This window comes from Chelmon rostratus, chromosome 17 (genome assembly GCF_017976325.1).
Source record: "Chelmon rostratus isolate fCheRos1 chromosome 17, fCheRos1.pri, whole genome shotgun sequence".
Taxonomy (NCBI): domain Eukaryota; kingdom Metazoa; phylum Chordata; class Actinopteri; order Chaetodontiformes; family Chaetodontidae; genus Chelmon; species Chelmon rostratus.
In genome coordinates, this window is record NC_055674.1 from 7,512,207 (window position 1) to 7,535,127 (window position 22,921).

Sequence of the window (22,921 nt, forward strand, 5' to 3'; positions counted from 1 at the left end):
GTTTGTCGAAGCCTATTCAACCTATAACAAATCAGACAGAAAAGCAGCAGAGAAAATGTTCAACAATTTTGTCTTGAAATTTGGCTTCCCTGTCAAAACACACCTCAATCAAGTCAAAGAATTTGAGACCCAGTTATTCAGACAGCTGGAAAATAAGTTGACATTACAAATGCAAAAACAACTGGAACGCTGGTGAAAGAGTATATTTGGCCTAAATGATGAGGAGGGATGTAATTCACACCAGGAATATGCTTAAAAATGGCAGCAGAAAATAAAAGAAGCACATGATTGCATCACACACAGCCTGAATGTGCAGGATCCTCCATTGTAACAGAATGCTTTGCCACATGAGGAACCGGCGCAAAGCACCGCGCAAGGACAAAAACCTCATGTTCGACATAGAAAGACACACAAGGAGAGTGAAACAAATGAACCGACGGAGGATTCAGGGAGCTCAGATGAGGAGGAAAATAACTGGGCTCACAGACCGAGACACCAGCAGCAGCCTGGAGAGCAAAATGGCAAAATTACTCCTGAAATAGTACATCAGCACAATGACGTCACTGGAAAAAGTCACTACTGGATACGACACTGACCAATAAATCATGAGGTCAACCGATTCATCATGTGGTGGAGCTTCACACCAACCTGCTGCTTGGAGATACACTGGAACCAGCATATGGACAATACAGTAGGCCAGTCAAACCTGGTTTGTCCTGGACTTGTTCCCATCAGGGTTTGAAATGGACTCTTTCAGATTATTCTGTAGAATATGGACAGTTCATGAACTGAATGCTGATTGTGCATTATGTCTCACCGGACAATAAGAACTAAAGTGAACAAAGTTTCAAAATAAAAATTTACCAAGTGATTATTTGCTATTTCTCCTTATGGTTTGAATAAAATCTGCTGGACTCAAATGGTTTGTTTAACTGAAAAGATGTTCTAGCTGTTAGCTTGATGGTATTCAGCAGAGTTATGGCACTGAAATAATCTAAATGGAATGTTTTCTGATTATATACACAGAAGAAGAAGACGAAGAAGAAGAAGAAGAGCACGACATGCAGCTGCTTTGTACCCAGAGATGAGATGTTCACTCATCCATAATGAAACAAACTTTAAACTTTAACCGTGACATTGAAAGAGCTGAATATTGCGTTCCTGAATCCAGCTCGCATCAGGGCAGCACACAGGGTGAAGTGTGGGCTTGGCTTTCAGGGGCCGCTAATGCCCAGGTGTTCAAAGAAAGTAGTCCGCCTCAGCCCTGAGGAATCATTCTGTTTCAAGTGGAAACAAACAAACATGCTGGGACACAGCAGCAAACTGGTTGCAACACCGCTGATGGCTGCTTTCAAAACCTGAATGTTTTAGGTGAATCCCTTTGAAATTAGACGTGTTATCCATACAGAGCACTATGACATTCACTTGGCTCAGCACTGCAGCTGTGACATCCTGAAGTAAAGGAACTGAAGTTTAAATGATTTCCCCCATAAATTACTGGATCACAGGAAGCCCAACGTTGCATCTTCAAATCTCCAAATATGATGTGAGCTAAAATCTTCTGGATGTCCCTTTAAAAGACAAAACGCATGTAGAATTATGATCATGTGCATGACGTCAGAGGGTTGATTAAATATTTATAGCCGGTAGCCTAAGTGCATATATCTTCACAAGTTCATTATGAAAGGGAGAGGTGGGCTGAGCTTCGAAATCCCGTCGGAGGCGAGCACAACAATCGCGTTGGTGAGAGTTTTAGGGACACCGAGGACGCGTTGGACTTTTTCTTTTCTCTCACCGTCGACACACAACAATGAGACCGAGGAGAGAGACGGGCGTTTAATTCCTCTGGGATTCGTTTTAAGGCGGTGACAGCAGTAATTGATCCAAATGACTCACTTCGAACTACTTAAGAGAAACTTCTTTAAAGGAGGACTGACCCGTTTTTGTCTCCTGGAAGCTGCTGCAAGCACATTCTGCTCCCAAGTTCTCTCGCACAGTTCAGCAGCCTATGAAAAGAAATAACGCGAGTTACGCGCAGTCGATGCCTCCGAGAAGCCACCCCTATCCTCCCATGCCAGTCTGTCTGACTTTAGAGCCTATATTACTGCCAGACTGCGACCGCAGACCCAGAGAGGAGCAGGTCTCCGATGGAAAACCATGCAGCACTTTGAACCCATGGAGACATGGCACATATGTTCCTCTCCTCTACGAACAGATTCAGCGCCAGATTCGCCTTCATCTTCACCGTGTCACTGTCCTGCACCTATTTGTGCTATAGTATTCTTTTTTGTCGCACCACAATCATGACAAACCAGGGCTACGAGGCGAAAAGATGCCCGCCGAGCAAGAACGCAGGAGGGAAGAAACTTCTTGGAAAATTGGACGATTGCGCGTCGCTGGAAGTCCGGTCCGCTCTGGATGAGTCCGCCGCCCCGCGAGGATCAAACGATCTCCGCGACCAAAGTAGAGCCCTAGCCTCGTCGGGGAGCCACTGGGCTGACATGAAGTTGAGAAACATGAGCGTCGCGCAGAAATATGGGAATAAGAAGCTGCCTAACGCGTTAATAGTGGGTGTAAAGAAAGGAGGCACCAGGGCGGTGCTGGAGTTCATCCGGATACATCCAGATGTGCGCGCCCTCGGAACAGAGCCGCACTTTTTCGACAGAAACTATGACAGAGGGCTTGACTGGTACAGGTGAGGAAAGAATAAAACAAACACTGATTGAATTATTAATCTGTGATTTTTCTCAGATGCATTGTTCTGTTATATTTCTGCATAGATGTTTTCACTTCTGTCACCCAGTGCTGCGCAGCCACCCCTCAGCTCTGCTGGCCAGGGGACTCCTGTGATATGAGATCCTCATGTGGACACTTCCATGTCAAAATGTTCATAAAACAAGTTTTCTGGCATGAATGAGTGCAGGGCTCGAGTCTAGGGCTGCGTCCCAGTCATATAAATCTTTTACAATTTCTCAGCGGCCCATAATTTATGGTAAGGGTCACATTTGGCTGCAGTGTGCACGCACAAACGCACCATGTCTGTTGGTGGGGCTGCCACACACACACACATACATACACATACCCACATGAAAACACAACTACACACACACCTGAGCAGCAACTGACCGGTAGGGTCGCAAGTTTGATTCTGTTTTTTTAGTCTGTGCGATGTTTTTCTCAGCGCTGCAGATGTTCGCTGTCAGCAGAGCTCCACGGTGCTGAACGGACAGCTCCATGAGGCTGATGTAGGATCAGTTCACACAAACAATCACAGCCAACAGCAGAAGACGCAGGCAGCCCCCAGGTTACCAGCTGGCTTCAAACAGGCTGCACCAGGGCACAAAATGTTCTTAGGTTGGTTGTTGAAGGCAAAGGAGCTCACGAGGCGCGCCGAGCATCACCCCCCACCCAGCTCCACCTCTCTTATCTCGCTCTGTCACTTCTTCGTAGGCTCCTGTCTGGATGGCTCCTGTTGAGTCTACAGACAAGATGCGTTTCTAATTCATATTTTCTCTTTCTAACCTTTTGGTTGTCTGAAGCAGAAAGTTCAAGGTTCCCCTCTTAAAAAAAACATTCACTGCCACAATCTAAGTACGCAGCGACTAAAAATGCTGCACTCGAGAACAACGTGCTCCAAAAGGGCTTGATGGTGTTTGTGTTTTGTGACATCTGACTGTTGGAGCTGCCTACAGCCTCCCGCTCACATCCCCACAGAGCCGCCGGTGTGGCAGGAACAGACCACGGAGCAGTGCTTCCAAGAACATGGAACAAGTGATGAAGTCTGTTCTCGAGCTGCACTGCAGGAACGAACAGCAGAGGCAGCATCAAATTATCATGTATATGAGAATCTGCCCATCATGTCTCGGCTGATAGTTTGCTCGGATCTCATTAGACATGTTTGGTTTTTGGTTTTACCTCAGAACGATTTAATCAGAGGATGCGCATGATTAAATTTCCTCACATTCTCATTCACTGTTTATGTCAAGACTGAATTGTTTAAACTATATGACTCAGTTGGCAACACGCTAAGCTGATTCTTCTATAACTTGATTGAAATTCAGCGCACTTGAAGTAATACCTGCTATATTTTTGATTCTTGACGTGAGGCAATGATAGACCACATTTCTACAATGACGGATCAGTGGGCTGTAACTAACAGCGCAACCGTTTCAGTCTCGTTGTTTCTAGGGCCTCGTTTCAGCCGAGTAAACAAACCGTTTCTTCAAGCTTCTGCAGAGCTGAAAAGGGTCTGAAAGATACAATCAGTCCTTAAATTACAGAGCAGGTTGGATTTGCTCATCTGTTCGATTTGTGACTTACACATAGACATTAAGTTTGTTTTAACTCGAACCTCAAAGACAGGCCCGTCCTGTCAGACAGTTAATTTCAGAGCGAAAATAAATGCACAAACTAAAAGGAAAATGCATTATAGATAATGTCAGCTTCAAAGAAATGTAGTCATGCAGATGCAAGACAGTCCACCACACACACACACGCACACATACAAAGACTGGCTGTACAGTATAGTTATCTCAGAAGCTGCTCCATCCTCCTGAACAGAGAATCAGTCCTTTTCATCTTCAAACTAATGAACCACAGGCTATAATTTTACAGAAATGCATTAATATAAGACACAAGAGCACTCCAGATTCCCCTGGACAGGAGTTAAAAAGCAAACACTTGCAAGTTTATTAAGGTCTCTTTTTAATTGCAACTTCTGATGTTGATCTTAATTTTCTAAGTATTATACTTGGTTATCAAGCTCATACACTGTGTGATGTCATTTCATTTGCATATACAGGAAGGAGACTTTTTATTTTTAAACACTAAAGTAAGACAGACAGTCCGTATTGTTGTGCAATTGATTCAGAAACTTTGACAAACAAAGGTATCAGTCTTTTTAACTACAGCAGAATGAACTGAAAAGCCTGTTAAATGGCTCAGCACATGAAGACCAGGGCCCAGCGGTGAAAGTGTTGATTAATGTAAGGTAAACACACACAAGGCCACATGTACACTCAGTGTGTCTACGGTCCTAGACCTTTATTAACAAGCATCGACACACCACAGTAACAGACAATACAATAGAATAGAAGAAAAAAATGTGATTCATTTTTCTATCTCTCAAACAGAACAGATGAGACATCATCACAACAGACATCGCCTGCCCCAACTGTTCGACCGTTCGCTCCCCAGCAAGCCTGCATCACATAAATCTGCCATCTTAATGCAGCTTAATGATGCAACAGCATCAGTTTACTTCATCAGTGAGCAAGCTATTAGATCAGAGGTTTGGGTTTTACACAAGTTCAATATTGTTTTTCCTACGTCACTCTAAATTTAAGGAACGCTCAATCGAGGTGCGACACTGATACGATGTCACTTGTGGAAAATTACAAAGCTGGAAAATTGCACGCTTGTCACACGCTGACAGTTCATAGATTTAAGATGAATACTTTAAGAATAGCACGGACACAGAGGCTGGTTTAATTCAGGCTGAAGCAGCTTTTATTCAACCTGACGAGTGACTGAGTGACGTTCATTGTATTCGACTGGCCCTCAGTGATTATCTGTCACAATGTTTGGATTTTTGGCAGCGCGTCACATAAAGTATCTTTCCATTTTGATTAACTGTCACATTTGTCTCTATAGCAAGTAACATAATGTGTTTGTACATGTTACATGCGCTGCTGTGCGTTGTGCACAAATTATCAGTTGGACTATCTGTCAATCACTGGGCTGTAAATAACAGTTGTATTTATTATGAATTAATTTATCAGTTAACTTTTCATTTCACTAATCACAACATGGATCAGGCTGCAAAAACCTATAAAACAATCAATCAAATCACAAGTGGCTAAGACAGTTACACCTTCTATTATTTTTCAAACACATACATATAAATGAGGAATGAAATGTAGCTCCAGATCCATAAAATACAATAGAAACCTGAAAATCAACACTTCGTGGTTGTTTTTCTTGTGAATAATTCCCAGTGAGAAACATCTTCAGAGGAGCACAGAGGACTGATAGAGAGCTTCATCACATGGTGCAACAACAATCACCTGACGCTCAATATTAGCACAACCAATGAGCTTGTGCTAGAATACAGTGCTTCAGATATGGATGTTGCTGCACAGAAGCAAATTGTAAAACATGGATGCTTCGCAGCACAGAAGATCTAAACAATCAGCACAGTTTCAAGGTGGACATTCAGGATTAGTGTCACCAATTCAGGATCTGACCAAATGTGAAATATGGTCACAATCTGCCTTCTGTTCCTGAGTTATGCTGTTGAGTAACAGCCAGAAAGTGCTTTTTTCAGGCTATTATGATGTCACAGTGAAGTTGACCTTTGACCTTTTGAATATAAAATTTCATCACTTCATCATTTTATCCTGTAAAACATTTGTGTGAAATTCTGTCATATTTAGTGTATGATTTGTTGAGTTATGGCCAAAAATGTGTTTGGTGATGTCACAGCAACCTTTGACCTTTGACCACCAAAATCTAATCAGTTCATCTTTGAGTCCAGGTGAATGTTTGTGCCAAATTTGAAGAATTTCCTTCAAAGCGTTCCTGACATGTTGCGTTCAGGAGAACAGGACATTCGTACAAAGCAGCATTTATCAGATGCAAAATCAAGTTTGTATAGAAGAAAGAAAATGTGTTTTTTTATGCAAACTAGACATCATGGAAAGATGAAACAATGTATATAAATTGTTAAATTAAATTATTTAAAAATTAAATTTTTAATTTTAAGAGAAAATCTTTGAGAAACTCAAACAAATATTCATATGTGAAAACCTGTTAATGTTTTAGCCATATTAGCCACTCTGTGGACTGATTGTTTGAAGTCAAATGCCTGGATAACGTTGAAGTATTCATGATCCCCAGAGGAAGAATCCTGAGCACTCTGTTGATCCCCTGACTTTTCTTTTATCGTCACCGAAACACCTAATCTTCCATTTCAGTTCATGACGTCATATCTCCAAAACTAAAGACTCATCATGCCAAAGAGATTAATCCTCTCACAGCCCGCTAACACGGTAACTCTGCTGCTGGTAGCTGCTAACACAATGACAACAGCAGAAGTTTGAGCATAAAGGTTCAGTCTTGACTTTGGAAACTGACAAAATAATCTTAACTCAAGTATCGTTCTTTGCATTTCATCCCTCCAACAATTTTATTTTCTAGTGTGTAACAAGCAATAGAGGCTTGATTAATGACGCCAATGGATAATTAATAATTAAAATTGCCATTGATTAAATTTATATCATCGTGGCTAATTAATTTGGGCACCTGTGTACCTGTGACCTTGGGATCAGTGTGTGCAGTAGGCAATTTGACGGGGAGGATGAGGAGGGATGCTACCCCCTTGTTGACAAAATGACTAAAACGCATCCCTCTTGTTATTCTGCCGTCCCCCCTCTCCATCCCCTTGTAGCAGAGAGAGTGCAGGGCAGAGAGGTTGTTTAGTTCAATATGTTGGTCTAGTCTGCCTGACTCATTGATCCTTTATCTGACGGAGGTTTGTGAATCTATGGCCCCGACCACGGCTCTGTCCGCTGTCCGTGGTGCTGAAGTAGCAGACCGATTCTTAATTGTGCTTTTTTCTGCCCGCTTCATCTCAGATCTATAACATTCTCAACACATAGTTCACGTACAAGCTTTTTTCGGATCTCCAACGACATTTCATGGTCGTCACCCCACACTTAAAAACTTCAGCTTGTTTCATTTGAACTCACTCTCGGTGGCTAATATCAGCTGAACGGACAGAAACATACATGTGACACCAAATTAACTCTTGTCAGTTTCAGTGTACTGGCCTGTTGTTCTGCACAGTCTGTCCTGTTACATTAAGCGTGTGACAGATCATTTAGCCTCAGAAGAAAAATGGTGCAGCGTTCATTACTGTGCCTCCTGAACAGAACTCACACATGGCCTCATTTGTTTTGTGTGAGGATATTCACATAACCACACCTGATAAAACAGACGTCTCGCTGCCACCGATTTCCTCAGAGTTCTCTCACCACTTTTTCCCTCCTCCGCAGAATCATAAAGATCAAACAAAAACACGTCGCTATACACCATCAAGACTTAAAAGGGCATCTCAGCTCTATTGATTTCACAGGAGTCAGAAGCACTTCCAGTGGATTCCCTGAGAAGGGTTGAAATTGTATGAGAGGCTGCAGCTACAAATATTCTCCAGGTCCACATTAATTGGCTCGGGGAGGCAGGGAGCTCTGGAACAGTATCATCAGAAAGGTTGATGAGGACAGAAAGTTAGATGGTTCTCATTTAACACAGAAAACTGCACATTATACAGCGAGGGATGGTGAGGCGTAACTCTGCATTATTAATGAGCTGTCTTCATTTCAGTGCAGCTCAGAGACATGCAGTGGTTAACATTAATTACAAAACAACTCTTTTTGAGAAGTTTCCCCAGTGAGATCCGTCTGAAAACTAAAGAGATGGTGCTTTAATAGAATGATTCAGGACGTAATGTAATCATGCATACATTATGGACCAATCGCATGCTAAAGCTCTAGTTTATGCAACTAAATAAGCAATAGTGCCAGTTTGGTCCAGACTGAAAGATTTCAACAACTATCAGATGGATGGCCATGAAATGTTGAACAGGCTTTCATGGCTTCCAGACAGTGTATCATAATAACTTTAGTGATCCCCTGGCTTTTCCTCAAGCTCCACAATGAAGTTCACATTTGTGGTTTGAGTGAAATGTCTTGACAACTGTTGGATGGATCGCCATGATTTGTGGTTGATGTGCCATCAACAGGTCAATACAGTCAACACTTTCATTTATCACAAAATACATACAAATTTATGACATTCCCATCCTCATCATCTGCAATAAGGGTGAAGTAGCCAATATTAGCATGCTAACACGCTAAACTAAAATGGCCAACATGGGAGACATTAAACCTGCTTAGCATTAGCATGCTAGCATTGTCATTTTGAGCATGTTAGCATGCTGACGTTAGGATCGAGCACTAAGCAGGACTGTGCAGCTGCACAGATCGCTGCAGACTCTGTGGTTTAACAGTCTCAAGTGCATTTTTAAAGTTCACTGAGTTTCTGAAGTTTCTGTAGCACCATGGAGCAGTTTCTCATGACGGGGGCGTACAAACTCCACCTCCCACCACTGCTGTTGGTTGTAGTTTAAATGGGATACATTAAATGACTCCATTCCATTTTATTTTTTATGAAAAATTACATTTTTATACTGCTAATTTGCAAAATCACAATATGTTTGAATGGAGCTCATTTGAAAATAATCCACAGAAACCACCTGTCATTTCACTGCAATATCCACTCATGTCAACTAGAGAATAATTCACATGTTTGCAGTTAATTTTCAGAAAATCAAAGCACTCGATTGAGGTTAGAGAAAGATGCAGATCTTGATGAAGTATTAATAAAAAAGTCATGACCAGCTTGAAGGAAGACATGGTGCAATTACATTTTCAATAATTAGCAGAAACCACAATCTTTTCATCTCAACCAAAGTGCACACGCTCTCTGAATCACACACAGGACTCAGGATGCAAATCTCAGTCACGTGCTTTGTATACAGTGAACACCTCCTGACATCTCCTGTGCAGCACAGAAACCCAACACTTCCTGGACTGGAAGAAATGTTGCCAGTAAACACAAAAGAGGCAGAATTTATTGCACTTTTACTCCAAAGCACACGTGGCAAAAAATTTATAGACGCAGGTTTTAAGGACCAAGGTTGCTAATGAAGTCATATGTGATGTAGTGATTTGCCATAGGTCAAGCTATAAACAGCAATCTGTCTCTCCATGTGTTCAACTTAATTTAATCTGAATGGGCCTCGGCAGCCCCTGCAACAAATGACTCTGTCAAAGCAGCTCTATCATTCTGGAGACATTCCAGCGGCCAGCAATCCTTAGCACACACTTAGAGACCGTCAGCTTGTTAACTTCCCCCTCCCTACTGACCAGGGATCAAATCCCGTCTGAGCTGTCCCTCCTGTGTCCTTTTGTACTTTCCCACCATCTAAGGGAAGAGTAAAACTACTAACGGTGTATAGACTGTCCACCCTCCATTTCTAAATATCCTTGACTGTCACATTGCTGGAGGCTGTACTGTAAACCCAGAAAGAACTTCTAAGAGCTCCATTGTTGATGAAAATTCAGGAAATCTCCATGAATGTCAGTTAGGGTGCTGCTGTAAAACTGCACAAACAGGTGAAAAGAGGGACAGGATTTGATGTGTCCATTGGTGATTAAGACATTCACAATGTCACAATGTTATTAACATTGGATTGGCTTATAAAGCATTTTTATATTAGCTGCCTCACACACGATACTACAGCATTACAAAAAGCCTTTGCAGATTTTGATTGCTGTAAATTCATCAGAAAACACACAAAGTAGGCTGAATAAGCTGCAAGCTTCATCTGAGAATGTGCAGTTCAGGATTTCAGAGGCTTTCCTGTCTGTCTGACTGTCTTCAATTCAGTGTGTGGACGCCTTCCCGTGCCACATGTTAATGTGACAGCTCGTAGCTCAGCTCAATTCAGCGTGTTATTGTTCAAGGAGAGCAAGTGTCAGTCATTTTCCTCTGCAGACCAGACCATGAATAATTGTTGTTTCAAGGAAAACAAGAGCCCAGTGTTGAAATGACAGCGATTAAATAGGTTTTGATTCAAGGTCAAATACATTATGCATTTTTTTGGTCTTTTATTTTGCAGTATTGCAGGACTCTATTGTCCTGCTATGAATCTGTTTTGATTCTATTATGTGGCTGAGGAAAGGCCTGATGTTAAGAAGCCATTCCTCTGCGAGACATCTGGCTCAGTCACTGTGCAATTTTCAACCAATTTGTCTTCAGTTGAATTAGAAAAATAGATGCTTGATTCTCAGAGCACCAAATTGTTATTCGCCTCTGTGCCTCACCTCGCTGAATCGGCCGCAGGATTGCTGTATTCGTGTGGACCGCTCTTTGTTAACTCTTAATGGACTTTCAAGGCGGCAGGCCTCTGTTGCTGGTGATTAATGATCACGTGTCATCACAGCTGTAATCTAAGTGAGTGATACTTTAATAATGGAGCAGCCTCTCCGGTGGAGACCGGATCTGTGCCGTCACATCGAGAAAGAGGAAGATGCCATTTTTAGGAAGTGCTGTGGCAGAGACATTATGAGAATCATGCAGAATAAGAACATTTCCACACAGTCTACCTGAGAAATACAAACTGTTAATGGGTTTCGACGGCAGAGGAGCACGTCTGCGTGTGCTGTTGGCTCTTCTGGACATTTCAGGGCAAACGCTTTGTATGAAACACGATTTCCTCAAGTCGGTTTGGTAAGAAGTATGGAAAGAAAGTCTGCAAACGAAGAGATCTGAAAACCCTCAAAGCTGCACTTGACTCATGATTATAAAAATATAAAAAATAATATTGAATCATGGAAGCAAAATGAACTCAGACAAGACAAAATCCCACTACTTGAAAGTGGTGTGTGCGTGTGTGTGTGTGTGCGCGCCTGCACCAACTCTGCATGGTATTTGCATTCACTGTGTGTGTTCAGCCCTACTTTGCTGTTCCTTTTTGCTACTCTTCATCGCACAGTTTTAGCATGTTTTTGTGCAGCTATAATTCAGTCTGAACTAACGTCATCAACGTAAAGCTGCAGTTTTAATTATTATATGATTGTGTGCTGGATATTATCTGACTGTGCAGAAGCTCTGACAAAAGTTTTGAACTACTTCTTTGAGAAAAGAGCAGCTTTTTTCTCTCTCAACCAAAGCCTTTCATGTATTAAGGACTGTGACCATCATTACTCTGCATGCTGCTTGCTGTGATAACACACTGGCAATGAGAGCCCAGGAGACTTTTTCCGATAGTTTACTGCGTAACCGTTGTGTTGTTAAATTACTCCAGAGAGCGAACAAACACAGCATGTAATGGATACTTTGATTCAGGCCTCTCCGTGGTCAGCCCACGGGCTCGCGTATTGTTTAATGGGCAGGATTCATTATTAGCCCTTGCAATGACAAATATTTGTTGTCTGGCAGGAGGTAAAGGCCTTCTCTGAATCTCTGCCCCTGCATAAACACTCCACATTGTGATTAATGGTTTCTAAGCAAAAAGCCCAATCAGATCAGTGTTTGCCTGAAATCTTCCAACTGATTAAACTCTTTTATTACCATGATTAATTAGAACTGGATGCATGATGATTTACATGTAAAATATAAAAGCACATGTGCCTCAAGTTTATATGAATATATGTGAGATTGCTCGAAAGGTGAGGGACTTGAATGTTGCATGTTTTCTTGCATGACAAATTCTGTATTTACGCTGCAAACATTTACTGAGAACGTGCCCCGGATCTCACAATATGCAACATTCTGTTTTAAGTTCAAACCACAGTGAAATGACAGTAATAAATTCTGAGTTCATTGATCGCTCACAAGGAGATGATTCAAAGCTGACCTTTACTTGTTCTGATGGTCTGCATCCCAGATGAACCTGCGTCGCTCTTTAGAAGTTGAAGTTGTTCAAAAAGACACGCTCGTCTGCAGCTGAACAGTCCGCCGGTTCGCTTCATGGCTTGTCTTCACACTGCCAAACAAATCATGCACGTACTGTAGGTGATGCAGCAATTTGCAGCTTTTTTATTTATATGTATGCAGTGTCACATACAGGGGGTGGATCTCTGCAGTCTGTAGCGTAGCACAACAGCCCTGCACCAAATAGCTTTTAATGTCCAATCTTTGTTTAGTTTGTGTGCCAGGGAGGTTTCGATTGGTCCTTGTTTGGACTTCAGATCAACTGATTTTATACACTTACAAAAAATTGATTTGTTGTTTTTGCTCTGGCAACCATGGGCTGTAAGGAGGTTATGGTTATCTGTCAATTATTATCTGTGTTTGTGTTGATATGCCCTCTGAACAAATCTTATTATACTTGTTGACCCTCAATGTTTACACCAGCACCACCAACAGGCCAAAATGTGTTTTTATGGAGGAAATATCAAAAAGTGATGGTCAGGTTGCTATGAATGGTACTGAGTATATTCAAGCTCCCCAGAGGATGAGGAAACTGTGATTTCCTCTGGTCCTAAGGGGCTCCGCTGTCTCTGGCCTTGTTTCCAGTGTCAAAGCTGAAATGTTTGGTGAGTGGCTTTCAGGTAGATGGTGGACATGGGCTGTGGTGATTTAGCTGAGGTACGTCTTGTGCAGTCCTCTGTTAGTGCCGTCACTGAAAGACATAGGTGAGGGGTCAAGTTACTGCTAACGTTCACCGTCGAGTTGAAACACAAAAGTCAGCTTCTCAAAGGACTTAAACTCACAGCCTCTGTGTGTCCTGTTTTTGGGTGAGGATTTTTTCCAGACCTGTGTTAACTTGATGGGATGGAGAACTGGCTGTGTGTAGGGGCAGACCCTGCCGGGCTGAACAAACTCACATACAACACATGCAAACATGAAGAAATGAGAAGTGAAATATACAGTATCTTCTTGGCGAGTTATAGATATTAACAGGATGGCAAAAGTCAAAGAAATCACTATTTCACAGTGACATCCATTGCTGATGAATTGCTTTAGATATAGATACTTCAAATGTTGCACACATACTTTAATTTTCAGAGGAACAATATGACCATTGCAGTCTTGAGCTTTCCTAGCGATTGCCCTGTAACAGGCTAATTGTTGTCCGGCATTTGCTCTGCCGCTGTAGAAAGTGTAACATGTTCTCCCAGTGGAGCTACACACTGCAGGAGAATGGTGTATCTGGGTTTAATGGGGAGTCTTGGTACTTTGAAACAAAGACGTCCATGTTTGTGGCTTATTCCACCATAATGATATAGCAGTGTCCAGAGGGAGCTAAGTGTAAACTCCAGACCTCCTGCTTCCACTGCGCCAACAGACATAAATTGTTCAGCCAGATAGCCAGCAGGTTCTTTCAGGGTCACGACAATATGCAGACCAGCTTTCAACACATCGGAGCTCATTAATGAGTGGCAGCTACTGCTTTCCACTGTTGACTCCACCTGTTGAACCACCTGAGCAGATCGGCTGCAGAGGGATGCTTGTTCTAGTGTTTTTGTGTGTCGCTGTTTGTCTTATACGGAGGGGTTGATGAGGCTAGCATGAAACATTTCATCAAATCATTACAGACCAGAATTGTTAGAATAGTAAAAAGTGACAAAGTGGTTGATTTATGTTTTACTTCATAGCCCAAATTCCAGTTAAAAAGCCATATAATGGATGCATACATGGTGAACTTCTAATTAAGACTGTTTAATTTCTGTGTTTGCTTCATCCGTTTCCACAGAGGACATTATTCTGCAGCACACTGCACTGAAACTGTTGTACACACACTGCAATATACTGTAAAGGCTCCCTGTTGGGAATGGACCCAAATCAAAAGCTTCACAATGAAAGGAACACCATGTGCATACCCATTAGTAGCTGCCTTCCAGCCATTTTCTGTGACTTCCTGTGATGTTCCTCCTCTGTTTAAACAGATGGAGCAATGTGTTTTTTGCTGTCTATACATAAGAAACTGCCTCAGTTATGTCACAGTGTACACACGTTGAAATAATTATCACAAAGCAAAACTGATGCTTGAGGGTCAATTAATAATGATGCCAATATTGACATTAACCAGACTCTCTATTATGTGAGTTACATAGAAATATTGAATTGCAGAAAAATTACAATAAAATGTCAAACATATCAATATGAAGCAAAATGTGCTTTTTTTTCTTTTTTACTGAAATTACAGACAAGAATTGTGTAATTACAGCATCAAATGCACTGCTGAAGCAGCCACAACAAATTAGCTTTCGGCCGTCTTCTTCTCTTTGACCGGGTCTCATTTACAGCATCGAGCAGATCTTCCACACCTGAGTTCATTTTCACAGAGTGATTAAAATGTCACAGCCAAGCCTGTAATGTATCCTGACTTCAAGTTTCTCCAAGAAATGTGAAGAAGACTGTAAATTACACTGAAGAATTTAGTGTTGACTGAGTGAGAAGGTGGTAATCAATCAGAGCACTTCACTCAAATGTCAGTTAATCAAGGTGTCTGTGTGTGTGTTCGGTGTGTGTGTGTGTGTGTGTGTGTGTGTGTCGCTCCCATAAAGCGAGATGTATTTTAAACTTTATCTCTGCATACTGATAAAGATGCTAAGGTCTCAGGAACAGTGATTACCCTTGAAGCGATTTCATTGGAATTACAATCATGTAGATTTTGTTCCTGCAGATAATCATTACCAGGCAAGGACTAAACAGCTTTTAGTAAAAGCACACCAGGACCCACTTCCATAAAGGCCCTTAATTTTATCTTAAAATTCCAGATGCTGTGTGCATTGCTGGTTCTTTCTTGGGGGCATGGAGAGAGAAAAATCCTGACGCTTGGTTCAGACACCTGCCTCAGGTGCTCCCCTTCTGGTCGGATTCCTGCTATCTCAATAAAGGGCCCTAAAATGAGGCTGCGGCTGCCATGCGCAGAAAAAGATTTGTCAAAAACAGCAACTCTCTGCTCATTGCTCGTGCAGTTCTGTTTGTCATGTCACATGTGGTCGTTATAGGTTAATATGCAGCCATTAAAATCAGCTTTAGCAGAGTTGGCTCATGTGTGGGTGCTAATTTTGTGATAAGCAGTTAAATGAACGTGGACATAAGCCCCAACTACAAAATGCCAGATCAAAACAGTGTTTGTAGATACTACAGGCCCAGTGCCCTCGTTCACATCATTCCAATGCAGGCGACTTGGAGCTTGTCGGTCCATTCTGCTCCCACTGACATTAAAGCATGCTTTATAAATGCTGCTGAGTTCAATGAAAATAAAGAGTAACATCCTTTGATTGTTGGATTGCTCCATGTTCCCTTTGGCTGCAGTTACAGCTCGTTAAACAATCCTTGAATGGACAACCAACAACTACATATAATTCTCTTTATCTCAAATATTACTAGAACCTTGCTAACTAGGCTAAAGTTGCTATAGCACTGAAGCTTTCCAGTCCTAGTGAGAGCTTTTCCACCACTGTCAGGTCACTGGACATGGTCGTGCACATGGTGGTGCCCACCTGAATGGTCTCTTGCTGTATGGGTCATGGATGTATAAAGAACTGGTCACAAGGTCCATATACTGAAAAAGCCCTTTAAGCTTTGTTGCACTTCTGTGTTTTTGGGCCCATGCCATGTCCAAGACCTCTGCTCGCCGAGCCGGCTGACTTCCTGCTGGCTCCCTGCACACATGAATGTGATAAAATGCTTTAATTATTCGGCCCCTCTAGATTTTGCAAATGTTATTGGACAAATTCTGAGTCATTTTCAAAGCATCTCAAAAAAATGAATCTCAAACATTCAACAGCTGTACCTTTTTCAGTGAAAAATACTTCTTGGGGCTTTTTCTGAGGGCTTGGTATGGGTGCCACTCATTTTTAGGTCGCTGAGGAGGGGCTTGTCCCTAGCTTTATGCAACACAGCTTGAGATCGGAGGAAGAGGTGACCTTATAGCATGTTGGGTGGCTTTTTCTACTCAAGAATTAACAGTTGGCTACATGCATTAACACCATGCAAAAACACCTCATCCAGATAAGATATCCAGATCATGTGTTGATACCTGATGCGAATTGGGTCTTAGCTGGATAACATTTTAGTAACATTGACTTTCCAGTCCAAACAACAGCAGGACAGGAAACTGGGTATTAACCCATCTTTACACTTTAATTAATTACCTCAAAAATGCTGCCGCTGGCTTCCCAACCTGAGATGCATCCATCTTTTCAGGCTCTTATAACACCCCTATTTCCATCTTGTCTGTATCAGTCCCCTCAGTGCTGTATAACTTCTGTGTAACAGTCCTGTCTGTTGTCCGGGGCTGAGACTCTCTGGGAGTAAACAAACAGAACGGCAGTAAAAATCAATAAGTCAAGGTAAGTTAGCACATGTTGCAACGTCCTCTGATGGACAGGCTCACGAGGAATCTGTATCCAAACTAAAACAACCAGTGTGAGTGAACAACTTTCACATTCCCAGAATCCACCTGCTATGATGCACGTGTAAACACATTGTCTCCATAAAAGTGCTGCAAATGTGCTATTTTAAGCAGAGCCATCTGCGACCTTTCACCGTATGCGCTCACGTTGTCAACAAGTTTTGAACCAGCTCACACAGGATCCTCTCATCTGCACAGTGTTCATTTCTGAGCAAAGTGCAAATGTGTGGAATTGACAATAACAACGACAGTTTCCTCAGCACACAGCCAAAGATCTGCTGAGAGTCTGCACCACCTGGAAAATGGCTGCGAGTTTGTTAGTGTGTAGCAAAGCTGTTTGCTTGAAAAGGTGCTGTTCTCATAAAAGATTAATAGTTGCCTAGTGGCCCTGAGGTACCCGAGCCAACAACTCAGGATTCATAAATAAAGCTAAATGGATCAATATTTCCAAGACTTCAGAGGTAACCTATGGCTACCCCTAGCCTGAGAGAGAAAACTTGGAGAAAGGTTAGGTTTTAATCGAAGTCTTCCCCCAGTAATAATAAAGAAAGCATGGTATTTAATCATAAGAACTGTGTGGTAGCGTACCTGAGATCCAGAAACCGATTCACATGCTGAGAAACAGAGAAATTCAGGTGCTATATCTTCTGTAATCATGAGACAAGTAAAAGAGCAGTATAATCGTACTATATTGTAATTATTCTGCCCAAACTGAGCAGTTATTGTGCTGATGCTACAGTCTTTTTTCTATTTAAAGTAAACAGGGAACAAAGTTGATCTCTGAATTGTGGCCGAGGCGTCTGTCGTCCCACCGGCCAACATCAGGCGCTCATTCATCAGCTTTTATTGAAACAAAGGGCCAAAGCAGAGCGACACATCACACTGCTCACATGACAAATATGACAAATAGAAACATTTGCCTGTAGCTTGCAAAGCCATTATCTTGACAGCATGATGATGATAATTATGATGCATGTTTTGAATGTACAAGCTGTCCTGTCACCAATGAATGTCAAACAAATACTGTATATTCATATTGTGTTTATTTGGGTATTTGATGCTACCTTCTAGTCTTTGAAGCATCTTAAACTGTATCCTCCAGTTTCTGTAATATCAGGATACATTTTACACAGCTTGATACATAACTCTAATGAGTATTTTTAGCCCCTTTATTACCATTATAATAACGGTGGAGAGTAACTAAGACAAAAAAAATGCATATGAAATATGATAAATTGTATTCAGTACATTAAACTACCCAACAGTTGATGAAGTAGCCACAATTATCACCAGGTGCATCAGCTGCAACACTAAAATGCTGCTTCCATGATCAGTAACAATAATCCAACACTAACAAGAGTCAATTTGCGTCACTCTGAGAACTTTCAGTACTTTCTAATACTACATTTTACTCATAATACCTTGCAAAGTCTTGAATGCAGAATATCTACATATAAAGGTGCATTTTATATTGTAGTATTAGAATATAAAGTCAAATAATTATACTTTTACTCAAGTAATGGATCTGAATGCATGTTCAACCACTGAATACCACGTTTCACCCACCACTTGCCTTCTATTTTGAAGTATCATAAAAATCGTATTTGCTTGCTTCTGGACTACAAAGATTCTGACAGATTTAACTCAACTAACCTGTGTTTCAGTATTTTCTGTCCTTGTCTTTATTGCTGTGTTGCTGTTAAAAGTTTATATTTCACACAATCAAATTCATACATGCAACACATGTTGATGCAAAGGTTGATTTTAATACTTGGTATCTGTGATACAAGTAGGGATTAATGTTTGCCTTCGTGAACTCGTCCAGAAAAGGCACGTGGAAATGCTCCTGGATAGGTGAATAACTCTGCTGACTCATCCATGTGTCTTTTATTCTTTTGTTTCTCTCCCAAGGGGACTAATGCCACGAACACTAGACAGCCAGATCACATTAGAGAAGACTCCCAGCTACTTTGTCACCAGAGAGGCGCCGAGACGGATCTCCAGCATGTCCCACGAGACCAAGCTGATTGTTGTGGTGCGTAACCCAGTCACAAGAGCAATCTCCGACTACACGCAGACTCTTTCCAAGAAGCCCGACATACCTACGTTTGAAGAGCTGGCCTTTAAGAACAGAAGTCTGGGTCTCGTCGACTCTTCCTGGAACGCCATTCGGATCGGGATGTATATTCTGCACCTGGAGAACTGGCTGCAGTACTTTCGCCTGTCGCAGATGCACTTTGTGAGCGGGGAGCGGCTGATCACGGATCCGGCAGGGGAAATGGGCCGCGTTCAGGACTTTTTAGGACTGAAGCGCATAATCACGGACAAGCACTTCTACTTCAATCGAACCAAAGGATTCCCCTGTCTGAAGAAGCCGGAGAGCAGCAGCCAGCCACGCTGCCTCGGCAAATCCAAGGGCAGGACTCACGTACAGATCGAACAGGAGGTCATAGAGCAGCTGCAGGAGTTTTATAGGCCATTTAATATCAAATTCTATGAAACTGTGGGACAAGACTTCAAGTGGGATTGAGAGTGCCATCCAGAAGCTGTGCTGTTTTTAAAGTGGCTACCACCGGAGACAAATATAAATGAGGGTATCTTCGACAAAATGTTTAAACTTAAATGTTTATTGAGCTATGTATGCATTGACACAATTAATATAGAATAATATACAAGTCAGAGATTAAAATAATCATATAAATGGTTTCACATCATGCTGGGTTTGGGGTTGGGTCATTCCGACAAGTGCCATTTCTTTCAAGAAGATCTACAAAAACCAAGTTTCTTTCCCCACATACATGACATATGGATTCATCAACAGGCAACCAGCATTAATTCATTAACCAGCAGTCATCCCACTGCCTTTCTGTCATTTAGCCACACCAGACCTACATTAATGACACTGCTTGAATATTCATTGCCTGGATTGTTTATTTATTCATCATTTCCGCTCAAAATGAACCACCGGCTTTACTGTTAAAATGAGCTCTCAACATCAAGTTGCAGCAAAATGTCAAATGAATAATAAAATCAGCCTGTCAGTTATTCTGCAGGGAAGTTTATCTCCTTATTGTTGACAAAAGTTCACAGGCAAAATCGCTGAATAAATGTGCTGCAACTGAGAATGAAAAAAAAACAACAGCTATATTAAGACAGATGCTATAACACTGATAAAGTCCGTTTGTTGCACTCGACTTCAGCTCTGTGTCAGTATTTTTGTTGTGAACATCAAAATAAAAGGCAAAAGTCTTTAATTATTTCAGATATTTTCTGTTTGTCTTGTCTCTACATGAGTGAGCAGCAGTGTTTTCATCTCTCATGGTTTCCAATAATAGCATGCAATCAATATATTCCCTGCTTTTGTGGTGTATTCTTGTCTAATATTGATCAATATCTGATGCAAGATGAGTGCAACACACTGAATTTTGGGTTTCCTGTACAAACACTCAGCAGTTAATTCATAACCCCATGAGTCACGCTAAAGTTGTCTAGAACTTGCCCCAGCTGTATAGCTCTGTTCACACAAGACCACGATTACATACAGACTGCAGCTTGACATTTACTCACATCTCCCGGTCAAATTTCAGGGAATATATAACATACTAGTACAAAGACGTTTGTATTGAGCATGTTGAAAGATAAGACGTCCCCTACCAAATGCTGCCATGCATCTCACTGATCTCATTAACTTTCAAGATTCCTCTTTTGATGGATTTGATGGCGCTGTCTCTGAACAGGTCTCCATGCTAAGCAGCTAGATTAACCTCCTGAATCTGCACCCCGAAGCCAATCACAGTTGTCATTAATAATTTCCACTCAAGCCTCCAAAATTCCGGACACAAAAGAGGAAGCAAAGCGCAGAAGACCGAGGAATACGTGCAAAAAGTAATAATGGCAATAAAAGGCGAGATTAATCGTATGCAAATGTATAATGGATGTTCCTGTGTGAAATTTGGCAGCAAATGCACAGTAGACCTTTTTTTATTGTGCAGATTACAGTTATCAGACTTGCACAGGATTAAGAACGCAGACAAACTCAGCGGTTACGTCAGATGAAGTCCCTCAGGTGTGTCCCGTATGACTGCAGCTTTAGATTTAACTTTCATTACGAACTGACTGACACTGCTGACACTGCAAGCGCTGGCATGTTGTCTCTCGGTTTAACCTTCACTTATCGTGCTTAATTAGTCTGAGATGCTGACATTCCCCTTCTTTCAATCCCTTCAGCTGTTTGGTGCTGCTGACTTATTTGTGATTTTTGGTTGTGGCAGATCTGTTTGTTTGCAGAAGAAAACCCAACAGCAGGACAATTTCAGGTTTTTCATTTTTTTTCCTGATATGCCAAAATCATCTGAGCTTTTCCTGACTATAATTAAACACACGATTAATAGAAAATCTAGATAATTATATGCTTCACGTAAAGCTTTTGTTCAAAAGTATTGCAAACACAAACCATTTTAATGGAAAATGCTTGTTTTTTCACTGCAGATATACAGTTTCTCCTGGATTCAAGAGATTTTACAAGTGCATTCACTTGCATTCATGTGCATTCATTGTTCTTTCAGGTTATTTAATTAAATTAACATTATATTGTAAGCAAAGCACCACCACCAGTATTTTTGGTTAGGAAAAACATCTGTGACTTGTCCCACAGGTGTTACGCTTTCATCGTTTAATCTCGCGCTGCAGGGCTGTGAGTTGAGCGGCCCTATCCACTCACACTTCCACTAATGTGCGAATGTGACAATGTGACCTTCCGCATTAAGGAAATTTGATATTCACTTGCATTCCCACTGTGCTCCTCCAGTGCGTGTACGTTGGCCAACAGCAGTATTTAAACTGTCATTTGTGATAGTCACCATTATTTTTTGATTAGCCTGCCAATGCTGTCTGCAGCTGCCTGCCACTTAGCGAGCCATCAGCAGACACGCCAGTTAAGCAATACGCTCGACTTTATCTCAGCTCAGTTAATTATAACTTTTCCCCAAGAATGCTTAGGGCTGGATGACATGGCACTGAGAAAAGACTCCCACACCGCTGCCGCCGTATGATACCCAATGAATACTTTGATGTGCTATCTTTGCTGCATATGGCTACTTTCTATGTGACTTGTGTTGAAGAATATTAGGTGAACTCTTGGCAGAATGCGAGACACGTTGCACAGCACAAAATGGCAGCTTTCGACGTTCTGCACATCTTTACCTCGAATGCTCGTGCTCATTTAATTTTCATGCTTTCTTGCAGTGTGGAAGTCATCCTCCAGCTGCAATGCCACACCTGCAGTCCTGGCAATGAAAACATAGTGTGTGATTTGATGTGTATAATGTGCGAACTCCTCATTACGAAAGAACAAAGTGTCCTGGGTAACTAAAAGCTATCTGACTGACCATTCTAACCTTCAAAGTAAATACCAAAGAAGCTGTTGCAAATGTCATGAACTTTGAAAAGATTTGAGGTAACATACACTTCTGCCAGTCACCACAAATGTCTAACAGTACACAATAAAATCAATTACCTTGGAGTATATTTATTTTCCTTCCTATTAAATAAAGAGAAATAATGAGGCAGCATACAAATATGAGTTTTTCAGTGGCCTCTTATGGACTGCAACGCTGTAGAGGTCTTTTATATCTCCTGCCTTGAAATCCTATTGAAATTCTACTGAGGCTCTAACCCTGAAACTTCACACACTTTACAAGCTCGTGTCTGTAATCTCTATTGTGGGGAGGACGTCTAAAGAAAAACAGTTGCAAATGTTCTACGTCCCAGAAAGCACCGTAACCATCGGCTGCTTCAATAAAATGCATCAGTGTAGTAAAAAAAACAAAAAAGAGCTCAAACACAATGATGGAAAAAAGCTGGGTATGTTTATTGGCTTCTTCTTCTACATAATGTACCGAGTTTGCTGCTATTTGTTTTCTGGTG

The 22,921-nt window shown here is 41.5% G+C and overlaps 1 protein-coding gene across 1 annotated transcript; it reads left to right on the forward strand.

The window, feature by feature from the left end:
- Positions 1-2,183: 2,183 nt before the first annotated feature.
- Positions 2,184-19,624, forward strand: hs3st2 (heparan sulfate (glucosamine) 3-O-sulfotransferase 2). The gene is made up of 2 exons (XM_041957282.1): positions 2,184-2,695; positions 18,908-19,624. Exons 1-2 carry the CDS (start codon positions 2,184-2,186, stop codon positions 19,524-19,526), a joined length of 1,131 nt encoding a protein of 376 aa, XP_041813216.1. The 3' UTR covers positions 19,527-19,624.
- The last annotated feature ends 3,297 nt before the right edge of the window (positions 19,625-22,921 follow it).

What these genes read in the sequence shown, in the direction of transcription:
- hs3st2 (XM_041957282.1), top strand. Translation starts at nt 2,184, where the DNA reads ATGGCACATATGTTCCTCTCCTCTACGAACAGATTCAGCGCCAGATTC. An exon ending in AGAGGGCTTGACTGGTACAG is followed by an intron (nt 2,696 to 18,907) that starts GTGAGGAAAGAA and finishes TTCTCTCCCAAG; the next exon opens with GGGACTAATGCCACGAACAC.